Below are 18,296 nucleotides of genomic sequence, written 5' to 3'. Positions count from 1 at the left end.
TATCATATTGCTGTCTTGATTTTGTGATATTTGTGTTTTTATTGTCATCCTGTAAGTTTGTATTTGCTAATATTATTTTTATTCTAAATTAGCATTCGTGTTTATATCTCTTACTATATTCATAATGTTGTATTCTTTTTCTTAAAGAGGTCCCCCCAAATTATAAACTTCAAGATTGCAAGCTGGGGTCCTGTCTAGTTAGAAAGCAGGGACAGAATCATGTACCAAAAGCAGTGAGAAAAACAGAATCTGCCATGACTGGAGATACTCAGAAAGCATTCAAAATTTTAAGTATTATGGAAAGGTAGACCACAGGAAATTTTGCACATATAAATGTATCATACAAAAGCCATGAATTAAGTTCATTTTGAACCAATATGATATGATTGCACTAAAAGATAGAATATCCACAAGTTCTCTAGGGGGATAGAAGAAGTTCCAGATAGTCCTGTCCCTCTTTCTACCACTGTATCTTGTTTCTTTTTCTAAACAGTAGATTTTTACAACATATTTGTTCAGGATTACGCCCATTTCTAACTTCTCTTTCAATCTCTTTGGCTTCCTGTTATAACAGCCCTCTAGACTGGACATAGTAAGCATTGTTAATAGTAGGTACTGAATGCAAAATTATATTAGAGAGAGTAAATAAATGGCTTGATGTAGGGGCAATCTTTAGAAGGTTCCTCATCAAGACCAGATTTCTGCTTCTCAGACACTGACACAAAGCGGAGATGACTGCCTCGAAATCTCCACCTTAGGAAGAAAGCATTCCTCGGCCAAATCTGAGCACATGTACAACTAGTCATGACCAGAAAAATAAGAGGGGCTTCCTTGGCCATGACGGAGTACGCATTAATTACATATCGTCATAGCATTTGTAACATGGATGTAATTCTTTGACATAGAGCTATAAAATGAGTGCACCCATAAATATAAGATGAAGAGAATTAGTTAACTCCAATTACAAAGAGGATTAGTGAGTTACATGTATGCAAATGAGGGACTCCAAATCTGGAAAAGATGGCACTGTAAAGTGCCACACCCATTGCTGAGAGTATATAAATGCCTTACTTGAGAAGCAGTATTCAAGCACAGAATCTTCTGTCACTCAGCTGAACTCCCATCTCCTGCCAACATGCCCTACAGCTGCTGTTCTGGAAACGACGCCTCCCAGTCCCTTGGGGGCTACCTGCGCTACCCAAGCTCCTCCTGTGGCTCTTCTTCCCCCAGCAACCTGGTCTACCGCACTGACCTCTGCTCTCCCAGCACCTGCCAGCTGGGCTCCTCCCTCTACAGCGGCTGTCAGGAGACCTGCTGCGAGCCCACCAGCTGCCAGACGTCCTGCATGGTGTCCAGCCCCTGCCAGACGTCCTGCTCCCTCCCGAGGACCTCCACGTTCTGCAGTCCCTGCCAGACGACTTATTCTGGGTCTGCCAGCTTTGGGTCCAGAAGCTGCTATTCTCTGGGCTGTGGATCCAGTGGCTTCAGACCCATGGCTTGCAGAGTCCAAGGTTTCCCTTCCATGAGCTATGGATCTCAGTTCTGTCACCCATCCTTCTTGACTTCTAGGACCTACCAGTCTTCTTGTTACAAACCAATGTGTAGATCTGGCTTCTACTGATCACTTTACTAAATTTCTAACCTTATTGTTCATCTCACCAATACCTCTACTCATAACCTTTATTCTCTTCATCACTTGCAGGAAGAATTAGCTTCTTATTCTTTGATTCTCAAATTCTCACCTAGTGTCTGCCCCCAAATACTGGCTGACAGATTTTATTTGAAAAATTCTCCAATGAATATACTCCCTGAACATAAGGTCTAAAGTCTGCATTGCAGATAAGATTCATGTTATTGGATTTTCTTCCAAAATCGTATGAAAAACCAAATGACTATAATCTAATAAACTTACTGCTTCTGATATCCAGCTGTTTATTGTTGTTAGTTGTTTATTGGCTAAGTTTTTTTACTGTGATAAAGAAGATATTATGAAAATATCTATCTGCACCTGGAAATAGATTGGAAATCTTGAGAAATTGGGGACTTGAACTAATTTTGAGGGACCTCAGACATTTTTCTTACTCAAACTACAGGTAGTGGAAGACTATTTTGCGAATGGAAATCTCAGATTCAGGAATGGGATTGATTCCCTCACAAGAAGTGGTAAGGTAGCAGACTAGCTGATAGTTATATAAGGATTGCAGAGAACAAAAATAATGTTTAGATTTATATGGTGAGGCTTGCACATGAGAGAAAAATGGAATTGAACACAAATGAAAGTGACTATGTATTAATTTTAGGTAGTTTGGCTTGAAGTCACTCACCCTTTCTTGGTAAAGGTGATAAGCACCTGTAATGTCACTGATGAGTTCTCAATATGATCTTCTGTATGTATGTGTAATGAGTGATGCCTTAACATTAGAGTGAAGAATCTAAATTCCTAAGGATGATTTCCACCTTAGTTTTGACTCATGTTTCAAACTAAAAGATAATAAGCATTTGGTACCGTCAGGAATGGTGATTTAATGCGTATTTAAACACACAAAAACATGGGCAAATATTATCTTTCATTTTCATGATACCATTCTCTGTTTTTTTAGGCAAAGTATTTCCAGGAATATCAAAATGCAAAGATAGATAGATTTTGATAAGGAACCTACTCCTGACTCGGGCTGTGTGCTAACAGTTCAGAGCCTGGAGCCTGCTTCAGATTCTGTGTCTCCCTCTCTCTCTGCCCCTCCCCTGCTTATGCACTGTCTCTCTGTCTCTCTCTCAAAAATAAATAAACATTAAAAAAAATTTTTTTAACGAAAATAAATTATTGAAAATTCAGTTAACTTACAGTTGAAGGAGATATTTATCAGGTGTGTCAATGGAATACATGGTTAAAAATAGTTGATGAATGGAGCACTTGGGTGGCTCAGTTGGTTAAGCATCCAACTTTATCTCAGGTCATGATCTCACAGTTGATGGGTTTGAGCCCTGCGTCAGGCCCTATGCTGACAGCTCAGAGCTTGGAGCCTGCTTCGGATTCTGTCTCTGTCTCTCTCTGCCCCTCCCCCCGCTCACGCTCTGTGTGTCTCTCTCTCTCTCAAAAATAAATAAACATTAACATTTTTGAAAAAAAGATAGTTGATGAGTAACTGTCACTCCATCATTTAGAGGTATTACATTTTATTTGTTTTTTTTTAGAGGTATTACATTTTAAACCACAATGATTCTTGTTTCCACCCCCTTCCATTCAAACCATTAAAATAGTTTAGTGCTCAGACGTTTACTTCTATTTCTTGTAATTCTAATCATTCTTTCATATTTTAAAAGCTAAATATTGTATCTAAGGATTAATTATGAATTTTAAAGTTATTCCTAAGGGGGACTAAGATAAAAATTGGTATACTTAGAAATGAAAAAAGTATATATTCAGAATTAATATCTTCTGCCTAGAAAAATCTAGATAAAGAAAATATATGTGACATGTTCAGAAATTATCAGGGAGGTTTCAACCACCACAACAACAAAGTCTCAGAATTTGTGACTATTTTTAGATTAGGAATATTGCTGAATCCAAATGAGAGGCTGATGCAACTCATGAGCTCAGGTACCAAAACTGAAGGTTACAAACTTCTAATAATTTTGACAAAAATTGTCTGAGACTCTGAACAAAACCTTAGGACTAGGGTAAGCCTCAAATATTGACCCCTTCCTATGAACTAAAGCTCAGTTCCAAATTATTTCAATGCTTGATTAGATTAGTATGGTATAGAGACGACCTTCAATAATTTCTTTACACAGACAGATATAGATATAAATGTAAATGCAGGTATAGCTTTATAGGTATAGATATAATTATAGATATACTTTTATATAGATATGGATGAATATATAGATGATAAAGATAGATGATGTAGATAGAGATCATCTGATACCCTTGGGAAATTAACCAGGCTTTAAGAAGTTAAGAAATGATTAAATCCGAAATATGTATCATGTAGTAGAAGTCACTTTAGGAAATAAAAAGAGAAATTTAAGATTTTAAGAGAGAGAGAGAGAAACATATTAAAATAACCAACTAAAAATTCTAAAATTGAAAAGTGCAGTAAGTTAAATGTAGAATTGTTGAATGGATTAAGAAGAAATTAGGCACAGCTGGAGAGACAATTGGAGATTGTTCTGGAGAACATATTCAAACTAACAAATAAAGAGAATGCATCAGAGTCAAAACTGATGAACAAAAGGAAGAGAAAACTTTAAAATCACCAACAGAGAAAGAAAATGCAAGTTACCTTCAAAAAAGCCGCAGTAAGATTGACAGCTGAATTCTAAACAGATAGAAAAAGGAAAGCAGGAAAATAATTAAATATCCTCAAATTTCTGAAGAAAGAACACTTTAAAGCTAGAATACTTGACTAGTGAGTATTTGTTTCAAAACTAAAGGAGAAATGTAGAATTTTCAGACAATCAAAAACATAAAGAATCTGTCACTACCTTTCCAGCACTAAAATATATAATAAAAGTTATATATAGTCAGAAGCAAAATAACCCCAGAACATACAAAAAAGATCTAAAAAGAAATGAAGAGTAAACAAAAGATATATAATGGGTAGATGTAAGCAAATTTGGGTCGTAAAAACAAGGAGGCAAATACCTATCAATATACATAAGCATAACTGAAATTATAATAATGAATATCCTAACATAATAATACATGAATTGGGATGCCTGTGTGCCTCAGTTGGTTAAGCATCCAACTCTTGATCTCGGCTCAGGTCATGATGGCTCGTGGGATCCAGCCCCACATGGGGCTGTGCACTGACAGCTTGGAAACTGCTTGAGATTCTCTTTCTCCCTCTCTCTGCTCCTCCCTTTCTCATTCTTTCTCTCTCTCTGTCTCTCAAAATAAACAAATAAATTTTATTTTATTTTATTTTTAATTTTTTTTTCAACGTTTATTTATTTTTGGGACAGAGAGAGACAGAGCATGAACGGAGGAGGGGCAGAGAGAGAGGGAGACACAGAATCGGAAACAGGCTCCAGGCTCTAAGCCATCAGCCCAGAGCCCGACGCGGGGCTCGAACTCACGGACCGCGAGATCGTGACCTGGCTGAAGTCGGACGCTTAACCGACTGCGCCACCCAGTAGCCCCAACAAATAAATTTTAAAAAAAGAGAAGCTGTCATTAAAAATAATAGTGCATGAATTGGGTAAAGATAACTGACCCTAAGATTTCTGGCATTCTTGGGGAGCCTGGGTGGCTCAGTCGGTTGAGCATCCGACTTAGCTCAGGTCATGATCTCGTGGTCTGTGGGTTCGAGCCCCACGTCGGGCTCTGTGCTGACAGCTCAGAAACTGGAGCCTGCTTCGGATTCTGTGTCTCCCTATCTCTCTGCCCCTCCCCCACTCGTGCTCTGTCTCTCTGTCTCTCAAAAATAAATAAACACTAAAAAAATAAAAACAAAAAAGATTTCTGACATTCTTGCATTGGGCAGGAAATAGTAAAAGTGTTCATTTATATTAGCAAGTCAACAAAGCATGCTGTGAACTCTAAGGCAGCTGTGTCCAGTAGAACCTCCTGTGTTGTTGAAAATATTTTTATCTGCATTTTCCAATATATGGCTTCCATCAGCCATGTGTATCTATTGTGCTCTTGAGACATGGCTAATATGATTGGAGAACGAAACTTTTAATTTAATTTAATTTAAATTGATGTTAATTGAACTTGATATATGTGGATAGTAGCTAGTCTGTTGGATGGTGTGGCTTTAGGGTATCCTCTAAATGAATTACAAAGTCATGGATATCATCCCGAAAGTCTGACAGAATGATTGTGAAGAAATATCTTGTATTACATCTAATAATCTTCATGTCTTGTCATACAGCAAACTTTGGGGTTAGTAAAACGGAGGTAGCATTTTTTGTTTCTTTTTCCTGATGATTCTTTTTACTTTTTCCCTTCTCTGTTTCCTTATATTGAAGAAACTCTATTTTAAGTAGACAATAGTTTTGGTTTTTAGTCCAGTCTGATAGTCTAAGTCTTTTCTACAGATTATTTAGTCTATTATAGTTAACTTAATTATTGATAATTTGAAATTTCTGCTTACACATTTTCTACGTGTAATAATAAATTTTCACACTTTTCTCACTTTTGGGAGAGGTAATAAAATGGTTAAAGTTAGAATTTTATCCTTTAAGTTATTTTTTTATAATTTCAAAAATTGTTAGTAAGTTTTCAAGAGATTTTAATGATCATTCTTAATTACTGTTTACTTCTACCTATATATTAAGAACCACAAACCGCTTTATTAGTGTTACACACAATGAGTATTTAGACAATTCACTTATATTTCAATCTTTTTTATTGCCTCCTGCAATTACAAGTTCCCCTCTGAGGTAATTGTCTTTCCAACCGAAGAAAATGCTTCAAGATTCATTTTAGTTAAGTTTTGCCTGATGTGGAGAACTCTATAAAAGAAAATATTTGGATATTTTACAATGGAAAAATAATCTTAAAGAAAACTGAAGTAGGGAAAAATGTTTTTACAATGAAGGAGATAATCGTAAGATAAGAACCTAAAGATAAAAATGACCAGAAAGTATTGTGTAATAAGACTCGTCCTAGGAGAGCAGGATTACTGGACACATTGTAACTACAGGTGACAAAAGGGACAATGTGTATATGAAAAGCCATAAACTATATTAATACAGAAGTTGTTTTTATTGAAATTACACACAGATGGAAAGACCCATAGTGTCACTAGTTACCTTCCTTCACCTCAAGAGTATTTGACTCTGAGTTTCTTCACACGTGTACAAACTGGTCTCCACTGAGATTTTTGTCCCAAATTAATCTTGCTTAGTCATTTTGCCTTTAAACGCTTGTCCTGATTTCTCTCTGTGACCCATCATATTTCTCAATTTATCGTATCTACTTTCCCCTTTCCAATGGATTTGAGAGGTATATATATAATGTAATGTAATGTAATGTATAAGAAATAATTTTAGGGAATGAAATACATTTATAGAAAGAAAATCATTGGTGACAAATAAGGTGCCTCTATCCCACTGAGGTTCATCTCAATCCCTGCCTTTAAAGCTAAGCACTCCCCACCCAATGTACAGGTAAAAGGCACAACGAGTCTCAGCCAAGGAGAAGAGTAGGGGGTTTCCTGGTCGTGATTAGTTGGCATTAATGACATACAGTCATAGCATTTCTGACATTGGGATGGTTCGTTGGCTTGGTGCTACATCACGATGAATTCTCCCACAAATATGAGATGGAAGGAATCATCTGCAATTAGAGAAAATATCACTGATGTACATATAGGAAAATGAGAGATTCCAAGTGTGGGAAAGGTGACTGTAAAAAATACCACACCCATGGTTGACAGTATATAAATGCCCCAGTCTAGGAGGCGACATTTAAACTCAGAACCTTCTCACTGTAACTCAGCTGAACTCACATCTCCTGCCAACATGCCCTACAGCTGCTGTTCTGGAAACTTCTCCTCCCGCTCCCTTGGGGGCTACCTGCGCTACCCAAGCTCCTCCTGTGGCTCTTCCTCCCCCAGCAACCTGGTCTACCGCACTGACCTCTGCTCTCCCAGCACCTGCCAGCTGGGCTCCTCCCTCTACAGCGGCTGTCAGGAGACCTGCTGTGAGCCCACCAGCTGCCGGACGTCCTGCGTGGTGTCCAGCCCCTGCCAGACGTCCTGCTCCCTCCAGAGGACCTCCACGTTCTGCAGTCCCTGCTGGACTGCTTACCCTGGGTCTGTGGACTGTGGATCCAGAAGCTGCCATTCCCTGGGCTGTGGATCCAGAAGCTGCTACTCTCTGGGCTGTGGATCCAGTGGCTTCAGACCCCTGGGTTATGGAGTCTGTGGTTTCCCTTCCCTGAGCTATGGATCCAGTTTCTGCCGCCCAACCTACTTCTCCTCCAGGAGCTGTCAGTCATCATGTTACAGACCAACCTGTGGATCTGGATTCTATACATCCACTTGTTAAGGGTGCAGACATTTTGAGGAGTGTGTCGAATCTCTAAACAGGGAGCCTATCATCTTCATGATCTTCAGGAAAAAGTCTTCAGTCACCTTTTCTCCAGCCACAAAGCACTGACCAAAAAAACCTGTCTCTAACATATACTGAACTTAATGATTAATTTTATTGGATTAGTTGATAGAATTGGTGGAATTAAATAAATGGTGAGATCAATTAATGGAATTTATGTTAATAAACATGAATTATCGTTAATGAAATAGTGGGATTCTTGTTCATGTATTATTTTTTTATTTATTTTTAAAATAATTTTTAAATGTTTTATTTGTGAGAGAAAGAGGGCGAGAGAGAGAGAGAGAGAGAGAGAGAGAGAGAGAACGAGTGGGGAGAGACAGAAAGAGGCAGACACAGAATCCGAAACAGGGTCCACGACACGGAGCTCGAACTCATGAACTGTGAGATCATGACCTGAGCAGAAGTCAGCTGCTTAACTAACTGAGCCACCCAGGCACCCGTCTTGTTCATGCATTTTATTCACAAGAGATGAAAACCCAAATGAACATAATGTAATAAACTCATTCATTCTGCCTTCCAAATATTATGCTAATTTTATTGTTAGTTTTAACTGGGTAAGGTGTTTGAATTTTTTTGTTTTTTGGTTTTTTGGTTTTTTTTTTTTTTGTTTGTTTTTGCTTTTTTGGGGGGTATTTAATAAGTCAATTTTTACCATGTCTATGGGAGCAAACTTTGTAAACCTAATAATAGATTGATGAATTTGAGCTAATTTATTTGGGGCTTTAGACATTTATTTCTTTAAAACTTTTTTTCTGGGGCACCTGGGTTGCTCAGTCAGTTGGGCGTCCAACTTCGGCTCAAGTCGTGATCTCACTGCTTGTGAGTTCGAGCCCCGAGTTGGGCTCTGTGCTGACAGTTCGGAGCCTGGAGCCTGCTTCAGGTTCTGTCTCTGTCTCTCTGCCCCTCCCTTGCTCACGCTCTCTCTCTCTCTCTCTCAAATATAAAATAAAAGATAAAATTTTTTTTTAATTTTTTTTCAACGTTTATTTATTTTTGGGACAGAGAGAGACAGAGCATGAATGGGGGAGGGACAGAGAGAGAGGGAGACACAGAATCAGAAGCAGGCTCCAGGCTCTGAGTCATCAGCCCAGAGCCTGACGCGGGGCTCGAACTCACGGACCACGAGATCATGACCTGGCTGAAGTCGGACGCTTAACTGACTGCACCACCCAGGCGCCCCAAAGATAAAAATTTTTAAAGACACTTCCTTTCTGTAATCCTTTTTTATGCATACCTAAACTTTATATGAATAATAATCTCAAGAGCAGTATAGAGCATATTTCCTCCAAAGGATGCAGGACCTTGGTGTTGGCTGACAAAAGGAAAAAAATACATCTGATACATCTAAATTCCTGGACGGTGGCAATTGACCTGGTCAGCTAATTAGGCACCTGGAAAGGAGAATATTAGAATGCTGATACAAAGGAATCTGGTGTAGAGGCATGTGGATAGACACATGCAGGTGGACACACAGTGTGTATTTCTTCTTAGTGCCCACCGGAATGCATCAACCATGGAAGAAACAATCAAGTAGACAAAATGACTCCGCCAGTTGACGTGAGCCTACCTCCATCAGCAGTCCCTACAATGCTGGCAAGATGAACAAGTGCACAAAATGACCCAGAGGCTATTAATGGGTACAGTAACATAAGCAGAATCTACTTACAAAGCTGATACAATTATGCCACCTGTGACTGTCCAATCTCAGTAACGGAGGCTAATGCTAAACTCTCACCATGACATTAGTGTTCAAGGAGACCAACTGGCAGCTTGGTTGCAAGTTGAACGTGGTCCTCTTCTGCCCTGGAAAGATCAGTGTTCATTCTCAAACATGTAGATATGCATTCAGAGTATGAGTTTGCTTTTTATGCTTACCACAGCAGCGCCATTATTCAGGAGTTAATGAATAGCTCCATCTACCAGCATGGGACTGCTCCCACTGTAGCGACCAATCAGGAAATCCACTTTACAGTAGGGACTATATATGTTGAGATCCACAGGTTTTAGGAAAAACCACAGCAGCCTGAAGCTACCTGCCCAATACTGCATTGGATTAGTGTACTGACTGCAAAACTGAGCATGGAGGCAATGCCCTCAAAAGACTGAGCTCCAAGTATCCACCTACTATTACTTTCAGTGACTCATTTAAAAACTTTGTGCTTCCTATTTCTGCAGCTGGAATTTTCAAAGATGGAGACCCAGTTCTCAAAGGCAGACTTCTTAAGGAACACAACAGGTGTCTCACTGAACCGTAGCTATGGCTGCTGCCTGAGCTCTTTGGGCTCCTTATTGTCAGGAACCAAAAGGCAAATGAATAAATAAATAAATAAATAAAATAAAAAAGAGTTGTCATCCATCTATCCCTGGGTAGATGACCCTGATCAGTAGAAAGTGCTAATGTTACTGTTACACAGTGAGGGAAGGGGGAATACGTGTGCAGCTCAGTGAATCTACTTGGATGGCTCTTAGAACCTCCCGTCCAACTGTGGACATGATTTGTCAAATGCAGTGATTCTCACAAGAAAAAAGTACACTTATCAGTATTCATACTTCTCAAGAATAAGTCTTGGGTAACACCATCCGAGAAATCCACCATGACCACCAGAGGCGGTAACGGAGGGCGAGGCAAATGTTTCATGGATGGTGAACGAGGGCGATGGTGAGCACCAGCTAGAGCCACAAGATCAAATGCAGTGACAGGGACTGTGTTTCATGCCACGGCCTTGCCCTTTTATTATTCCCCTCAGGAATAGAGGCCTACCAGAGCCATGGAGACTCTCTCTCCTGACACGTTGACTCTGAAGGTGCCACCAGCGGACTGTGACGGGTACAGATCAGCACTGGAGCTCACGTCACATTGTTGCACAAGAGGAATAGCTCTCTGGCTTTGACAAGGGAAGCCAGCTGACAGGCTTTCTCTGTTGGCTTCTTTGGGCTCTGCCTCCCCTTTTAGCTAAGGTCAAGTTTTTCTCATGGCAGTCAGTGACTGAAAGAGGTGGTAGAATGGCTTTGTTCATTCACAGGTGCTACTCTTTTATAAACGTTTTGTTCTTCTATCCCTGTCTCAGTGCCTGCTTCCTGAAGAATACAACTACCAAGTTGTTTCTCTATTTTTTTTGAAATTTGTTGTTTCCACCTAAGTTGATTTTCCTTCAGCCCCCACAATCTCTCTTAGTATTTATTACAGTGCAAACTTATCTGACATAGTCAACCCATTGGAAATTAATGCTCAGTTATTTTACTATTCAAAAGAAAAAGTTGTTCTAGGAGGTGAACCCCAGGTTCTTTTAAAATGTGGACGATGCAAATGAAAACACAGTAAAACCTTGGTTTGTGAGTATAATTCATTCCAGAAACATGCTTGTATTCCAAAGCACTTGTGTATCGAAGCAATTTTTCTCATAAGAAACAGTGGTAAGTCATGTGATTTGTTCCACAGCCCAAAAATATTCATATAAAAATGATTACAATACTGTAATAGAATACAAAATAATAAAGAAAATACAAATTATAAAGAAAAATAAACAAATTAACCTGCACTTAACTTTGAAAACCTTCATGGCTGGTGCAAGGGAGATGAGAGAAAGGAGGGTTGCTGTGTAGGATGACTTTCGCTATCACTAATGGAATCACTGCTATCTATTGGCTCAATGGAATCTTTTTCTTTTTGTGCAAATTTAACAAGGAACCTACCCAATGACACTTGCTTTTGCCTCCGTTTGAAGATTTCACAGAAATGTGACATTGCATTGATGATCACCCACAATCTTGCAGTGAGAGAGAGAGGGAAAGAGAGGAGAGAGAACCATTGGCTCAGTTGTGATCATGTGACATCCAGCATCACATACTACTTATATTGCAAGACATCGCTTATTTATCAAGTTACAATTTAGTACAAATATTTGCTCATCTTATGGAACGTTCACAGAACAAGTTACTCACAACCCAAGGTTTTACTGAATGTGAAAATACATTAGATATTATTTGTTTTAAATGGCATTTAGATGAAAAGATCTCCATAGGCTAAAAGTAGGTAGAAGAGATACCTAAAATCCCTGTCTTTTCCTTTTTTCCAGATTCCCACATTGTCACCATCACCCCCGCTCCCTCTTCTAATGGCCTGAGTCAATCTCTTCTTGTGACACCGTCTCGAGTCAGTCTTTTTGAGTCTCTTTGCCTTTAAATGTTTGCCTGGCTCCTTCCTATTTCTAGCCACTTCTCATTATGTGTTATTTTTCTTCCCTCCATTGGATGTAAGAAGTTCTGTATAATAATATGTGATAGATGGAGTATGTGATAGATGGAGAATAAATTTGGAGAATGTAAATCAGTGGTGACAAGTAGAATCAATCATTAGAAGCATCCTTATAAAAAATAAATCTATGTCACTTATCACTTGGCACAGTAGAAAAGTGACAGCAAGAATCCCGGAGCAAAGCAAGAATAGATATACATGCAGTCATAGCCAGGGAGAGAAGGAGCTTTCCTGGCTGTAACAGGTTGAGGATCGCTGACAAATAGTTTTGGAATTTCTAAGATAGGAATGATCATTGGCTTTGTGTTATAATAACAAATTATAGCACCCACAAGTACAATAGGTACGAGTCTAGTCAAGTGCAATGACAGAGAAGATTGATGATTTACACAAATGCAGAAGAGGGTATACAGATGGTATAAGAAGATTGTACCTATACTCTGACTCTGCCATGCCAATTGATGAGTATAAAATACCCCGTGCACAAGATCACCTTAAACCTCAGAATTTTCTCAACTCTCAACATGAGTCACAACTGCTGCTCTGGAAACTTCTCCTCCCCTCCCTTGGGGCCTACCTGAGCTACCCAGGTTCCTCCTGTGGCTCTTCCTACTTCAAGGATCTGGTTTACAGCACTGACCTCTGCTCTCCCAGAATATAGGCAGTGCTCTTCTCTCTGCAGTAGCTGTCAGGACACCTGCTGTGAGCCCAACAGCTGCCAGACATCCTGCATGGAGTCCAGCCCCTGCCACACATCCTGCTCCGCTCTGCAGTTCCTGCCAGTCAACTTATCCCATATCTATGGACTTCAGGTCGAGCAATGACTTCTTTCTGGGTTATGGATTTAGGAGCAGCCATTCACTGGATTATGGATCCAGTGGTTTCAGACCCTTAGGTTATGGAGTCCATGATTTCTCCTTCCTGAGCTATAGACCCAGTTTCTGCCACTACATTTTGCTTCTAGTAGCCTCCAGCCATCTCGTTTTCAACCTATCTATCTATTTGACTTCTACTAATCAACTTGTTGAGATCTAGTACATTTATGCAAAATCATCAAAATGTAGTTCCATCATGCTCATTATTTCCAGTGGCAACTATCTTAGTCTTTGATCGCCAGTTCCATACCCAGTCTTTTTCCATCGATCATAGTCTAACAGATTGATTCCTGCACCCTTTTAATTTAATGACTTATTTCCAAAATGAGCATAATATCAGCATTACAGATTGAATTCATGAAAATTTGTTTCCAAATGGATAAAAAGTAAAATAAGTATAACCCAATAAACTGAAATATGCATTCTGGCACTGAAATATTTGTATGTTATTATTTATACATTATTGACCAGAGTTTGTGTTAAGTTTGATGTGGCTGTTTTTTTTTTTTTTCAAAGTTTATTTATTTTTGGGACAGAGAGAGACAGAGCATGAATGGGGGAAGAGCAGAGAGAGAGGGAGACACAGAATCGGAAACAGGCTCCAGGCTCTGAGCCATCAGCCCAGAGCCTGATGCGGGGCTCGAACTCACGGACCGCGAGATCGTGACCTGGCTGAAGTCGGACGCCTAACCGACTGCGCCACCCAGGCGCCCCTGATGTGGCTGTTTTAATAAGAGCTCAATTTGCATCTCAGAATAAATTTTGGAAGTCTGGATTTGATCTAATTTCTTCCTACTATGGATATTTTTCTCACTCAAACTATAGTTACTGGACATCCATATTTTATAGTTTTGTTTTGTTTGTTTTGAGAGAGAGAGAGAGAGAGAGAGAGAGAGAGAGAGCAAGAGAGTGTACTCAAGCAGGGGAAGGGTACAGAGAGGGAAAGAGAGAATCCTAAGCAGACTCTGCACTATAATGACCCAAGGCAAAACCAGGAATCAGATGCTTACTAACTGAGCCACCCAGGTGTCCCAATATATTTTACAGTTTTAGGTCTTATGAATGAAGTTCTGAGACTTAGGGTATATTTTGTGTCTTTCAAAAAAAACGGATTTTATCTATGTGTACAGAGAGAATGTGACTATGTAGTTGACAGATTCATCAGGAACTTCATGAACAATAATAACATTTAGGTTTAAGTGGTTAGTATGAAAAATGAAAGAAAAACTAAAAGCCAGTTTAAAAAGATGTAAGAGTCTTAAATTCTAATGAGCTTACCCAAATCTTATTTTAAAATGGCCAGATTCGGGGCGCCTGGGTGGTGCAGTCGGTTAAGCGTCCGACTTCAGCCAGGTCACAATCTCGCGGTCCGGGAGTTCGAGCCCCGCGTCAGGCTCTGGGCTGATGGCTCGGAGCCTGGAGCCTGTTTCCGATTCTGTGTCTCCCTCTCTCTCTGCCCCTCCCCCGTTCATGCTCTGTCTCTCTCTGTTCCAAAAATAAATAAACGTTGAAAAAAAAAATTAAAAAAAAATGGCCAGATTCATGCATCTGATGATGAGTGTCCAATGTCATCCACTTTTCTATATGTATGGAAAGATATTCTTGGTGGGGAAAATGTGTCTGATGCCCTATTAGTGTTTTAGTCAAGCCCAAACTAAATATAGGTGAAAAAAAAAGCTTTTTATGGCAACAGACTTTACTATTTCATTTGGATGTCACTATAAAGTTGGGGACACTATATGTTTACTCTTTGGGTAACATTCTCAGCTTTCGCAGGCTAAATAGCTAAAGAAGCCCCTGTGAGACTAAAATAGCAGCAGGTTAGGAAGGAATAAAAACAAGTTACAAAAAGACATTATCCTTATCTAGTGCCATAATCAGGGTTCAAAGAATATCCTACTCATTATTTTTAGACCCTCAAATAGATCTACGAAAAGACTATTTTTAAAATTCAGGTGTTTTAAGTAGGAGGAATTGAATACAATTGAGGTGTTTTAAGTAGCAGGATCAGAGACTTCGCTAGTCATGACAACCAAAATTGTCTCTCCAGGTATTGCCCAGTATTCCTTGGAGGATAGAAGGCACAACTGCTCTTGTTTGAGGAACCATTTATCTAAACTAACGCATGGAGAGAAACAGAGATGAAAAGAATATGCAAATATGGACCATAGTGAAAAGATTGAACATACTTGTCTTTGGAGTCCTAAAACAGGTACAAAAGAGAATTGGGGAGATAATATGTTGGGGAGAAACCGCTAAAAATTTTCCAAAACAAAGTCAATAAACAGTGCCAACTAAAAGTTAAATAAAAATCGAGAAAATACATCTACACGCTAGTAAAACTCATGAACACTAGTGACAGGAATGTTTCTAGGAAACCTGAGAAAGAAAGCTAATTTCCTTCTAAAAAGGAAAAAAAAGTGATGATGGGACTAAAATATGAATTATTTACAAAGATAATTGAATGAAATATTCAAAATTCTGAAAGAACACAGATGTCATCCTAGAATGCTATGCTCAATCAATGTGTGCTTCAAAACTGAAGATAATTTCAGACAACGAAAAATTCAAGAGAATATCTAAGCAGCAGACTGGCAAACAAAAAATATGTACTAGATGTTGTCTGTTATTGAGGAGGAAAAAGTCTGAAATCCAGATATGAGCTACATTCTTCTCCTTTTTTAAAAACCATTGTGTTTTTTTGGTTACGGTATGGCTTCCCAGTGGACATATTTACTGGGATACAAATGACCCCTAGCCAACATTGGGCAAATATAATAAAAATACCTTCTAGATAACCCATAGACAACACATCATCTGATGGCATAAATCTTAATATCCCAAGTCATGGTTTTTAAGCTCCTGGCTACTTGTTAAGATGATTAATTAGAGTGGAATCTTCCAGATGGTTAGTAACAGCATGAAAAGCAACTCCCATAAAATAATTAGATGGGTGGCAAAAGTAGGATCTAAAGTATATGATGGGAATCTGTTGGTTCCACAAACCACAGATAGGAAAAAAATTAGGTAGAAAACAGAGATGGGAATCAAATACCTATTTGGAAGCCATTAGTTCCCCAACTCAGAGCCAGCATTTTAATATAAAATATCCCAATAATTTTAAATGTGAATAAATAATTCTACTTTAGGAAAAAAAAAAACTAGCGTGGAGGTGTACATTGTGCCAATATGATACCTGAACTGCATTTGGTACATGGGATTAGCCCTTTGAAGAAGAGATCCCAGATGGCACTCTGCCATTGAGGTTGGGTGAAAAGATGAGCATCTAGGAAGTGGATCTCATCAGACACCTAATGTGATGATGCCTTGATCTTGGATGTCCCTGCTTCCAGAACTGTAAGAAATAAATGTTTGTTGTGTATAAGTGACTCAGTCTGTGATATTGTTATAGTAGCTGGGATGGACTAAGACAGGTTATCTATCTATCTATCTATCTATCTATACATTTTTTTCAAATTGGCAACATTTGGAGATGTTCTAGCTATGTTCTAGCATTTTTCACTACTTTATAAACATCTGAATCTTGATTTTGGTTCAGGTCATGATCTCACGGTTCATGAGATTGAGCATTTACTTTTTCCCCTCACCTCAACTGATAAATACTCTGATTCTCCTCTCATGGGCTCAAATTGGTCTCCATCTGTAACTCTGTTCTGATGTACTGTTCTTTTATCTTGCTTCCAAATACTTGTCCTGGATCCTTTCTGTTCCAAGACTTTCTCCATTCAACTTGTAACATTGTTAGGCCTTCATCCAGTATGAGATACTCTGCATTAATATTTAATACTTGGAAAATAATTTTTGGATAAAAATGAATGAATTAAAACGAGTAGTTTTTCGATTTTTAGAAGGTTTTTTGGCAAGGTCAAAGCTATGCCTATAACCAAATGAAAGAAAGGAGGAAAGAAAGAAAGAAAGAAAGAAAGAAAGAAAGAAAGAAAGAAGGAAAGAAAGAAAGAAAAGAGAGAAAGGTGATGTCATTTTAATCTCCACCCTTAGAAGGAACTCATACCCCAGCCAAACCAGAATCAGATACAGGTACAGCATATACCAGGAAGAAAAGGAGGGGCATTCTCGGCCAAGATGACATGGCCATTAATGCAAAACGGTCATAACATTTCTGACATAAGAATAGTTCATTGGCTTTGTGTTATAACAAAATTTATTATAGTCCTCATAAATGCAGTAGGTGCGAAACTACGCAGCTGCAATTACAGAGAAGATGATTGAGTTAATACTATGCAAATGAAGGAGTACAAACATAGGGATGATGCCCTTGTCACTTTCGACACCTGCAGCTGAGAGTATGTAAATGCCACCGTCCCGGAGGTAGAATAGACCTCAGAATATTCTCAGTGTGAATTCAGGATTCTCTGTGTTTTCTCAGCTGAACTCACATCTCCTATGAACATGGGCTTCAGCTGCTGCTCCGGAAACTTCTCCTCCCGCTCCCTTGGGGGCTACCTGCGGTACCCAAGTTCTTTCTACCCCAGCAACCTGGTCTACCGCACTGACCTCTGCTCTCCCAGCCCCTGCCAGCTGGGATCCTCTCTCTACAGCAGCTGTCAGGAGACCTGCTGTGAGCCCACCAGCTGCCGGACGTCCTGCGTGGTGTCCAGCCCCTGCCAGATGTCCTGCTCCCGCCCAAGGACCTCCACACTCTGCAGTCCCTGCTGGATGACTTATGCTGGGCCCAGAGGCTTCAGACCCCAGGGTTATGGAGTCCGTGGCTTCCCCACCTTGAGCTATGGATCCACATTCTGCCACCCAACCTATTTTGGTTTTCGGCATCTCCAGCCATTTTGCTACAAACCAATCTATGGATCTGGCTTCTACAGATTAACTTGTTGAATGTCTGGATCTTTTTGCAGAATGTTAACTTTTTTTTTTTTTTCACAAGAAACAACTCTCTATGATTTCCAGAGACTAATTCCTCACCCTTTCTGTGGCCACGAGCTTAGCTTTCAGATTGGTTCTTGCCATATGTAAAACTAAGCAATAAACATAAGATTTCAATCATATAGCTCTATTGGTGATGGAAATCATACAATTATTGCATACACAATCCCTGCTTGGGATTC

General features: G+C 39.3%; 3 protein-coding genes across 3 annotated transcripts; all 3 read left to right on the top strand.

Moving 5' to 3' along the window:
• Positions 1-1,074: 1,074 nt before the first annotated feature.
• On the top strand, positions 1,075-1,927 carry LOC121035730 (keratin-associated protein 13-1-like). The gene has a single exon (XM_040483628.1). It carries the CDS (start codon positions 1,136-1,138, stop codon positions 1,619-1,621), a length of 486 nt encoding a protein of 161 aa, XP_040339562.1. The 5' UTR covers positions 1,075-1,135; the 3' UTR covers positions 1,622-1,927.
• A 5,479-nt stretch (positions 1,928-7,406) lies between these two features.
• Positions 7,407-8,251, top strand: LOC121035729 (keratin-associated protein 13-1-like). Its single transcript, XM_040483627.1, has one exon. It carries the CDS (start codon positions 7,471-7,473, stop codon positions 7,996-7,998), a length of 528 nt encoding a protein of 175 aa, XP_040339561.1. The 5' UTR covers positions 7,407-7,470; the 3' UTR covers positions 7,999-8,251.
• Positions 8,252-17,625: 9,374 nt separating this feature from the next.
• KRTAP23-1 (keratin associated protein 23-1) lies at positions 17,626-17,891 on the top strand. The gene is given in 2 exon segments (XM_040483625.1): positions 17,626-17,725; positions 17,728-17,891. Coding segments are annotated over 2 exon segments (171 nt in total). The 3' UTR covers positions 17,799-17,891.
• The last annotated feature ends 405 nt before the right edge of the window (positions 17,892-18,296 follow it).

This window comes from Herpailurus yagouaroundi, unplaced genomic scaffold, assembly GCF_014898765.1.
Source record: "Herpailurus yagouaroundi ecotype Mexico unplaced genomic scaffold, PumYag 162, whole genome shotgun sequence".
Taxonomy (NCBI): domain Eukaryota; kingdom Metazoa; phylum Chordata; class Mammalia; order Carnivora; family Felidae; genus Herpailurus; species Herpailurus yagouaroundi.
This window is presented reverse-complemented; position numbering and strand designations above follow the sequence as displayed.

Bases quoted from the DNA above. Each gene is read 5' to 3' on its own strand.
- LOC121035730 (XM_040483628.1), top strand. From the start codon at position 1,136: ATGCCCTACAGCTGCTGTTCTGGAAACGACGCCTCCCAGTCCCTTGGG.
- LOC121035729 (XM_040483627.1), top strand. From the start codon at position 7,471: ATGCCCTACAGCTGCTGTTCTGGAAACTTCTCCTCCCGCTCCCTTGGG.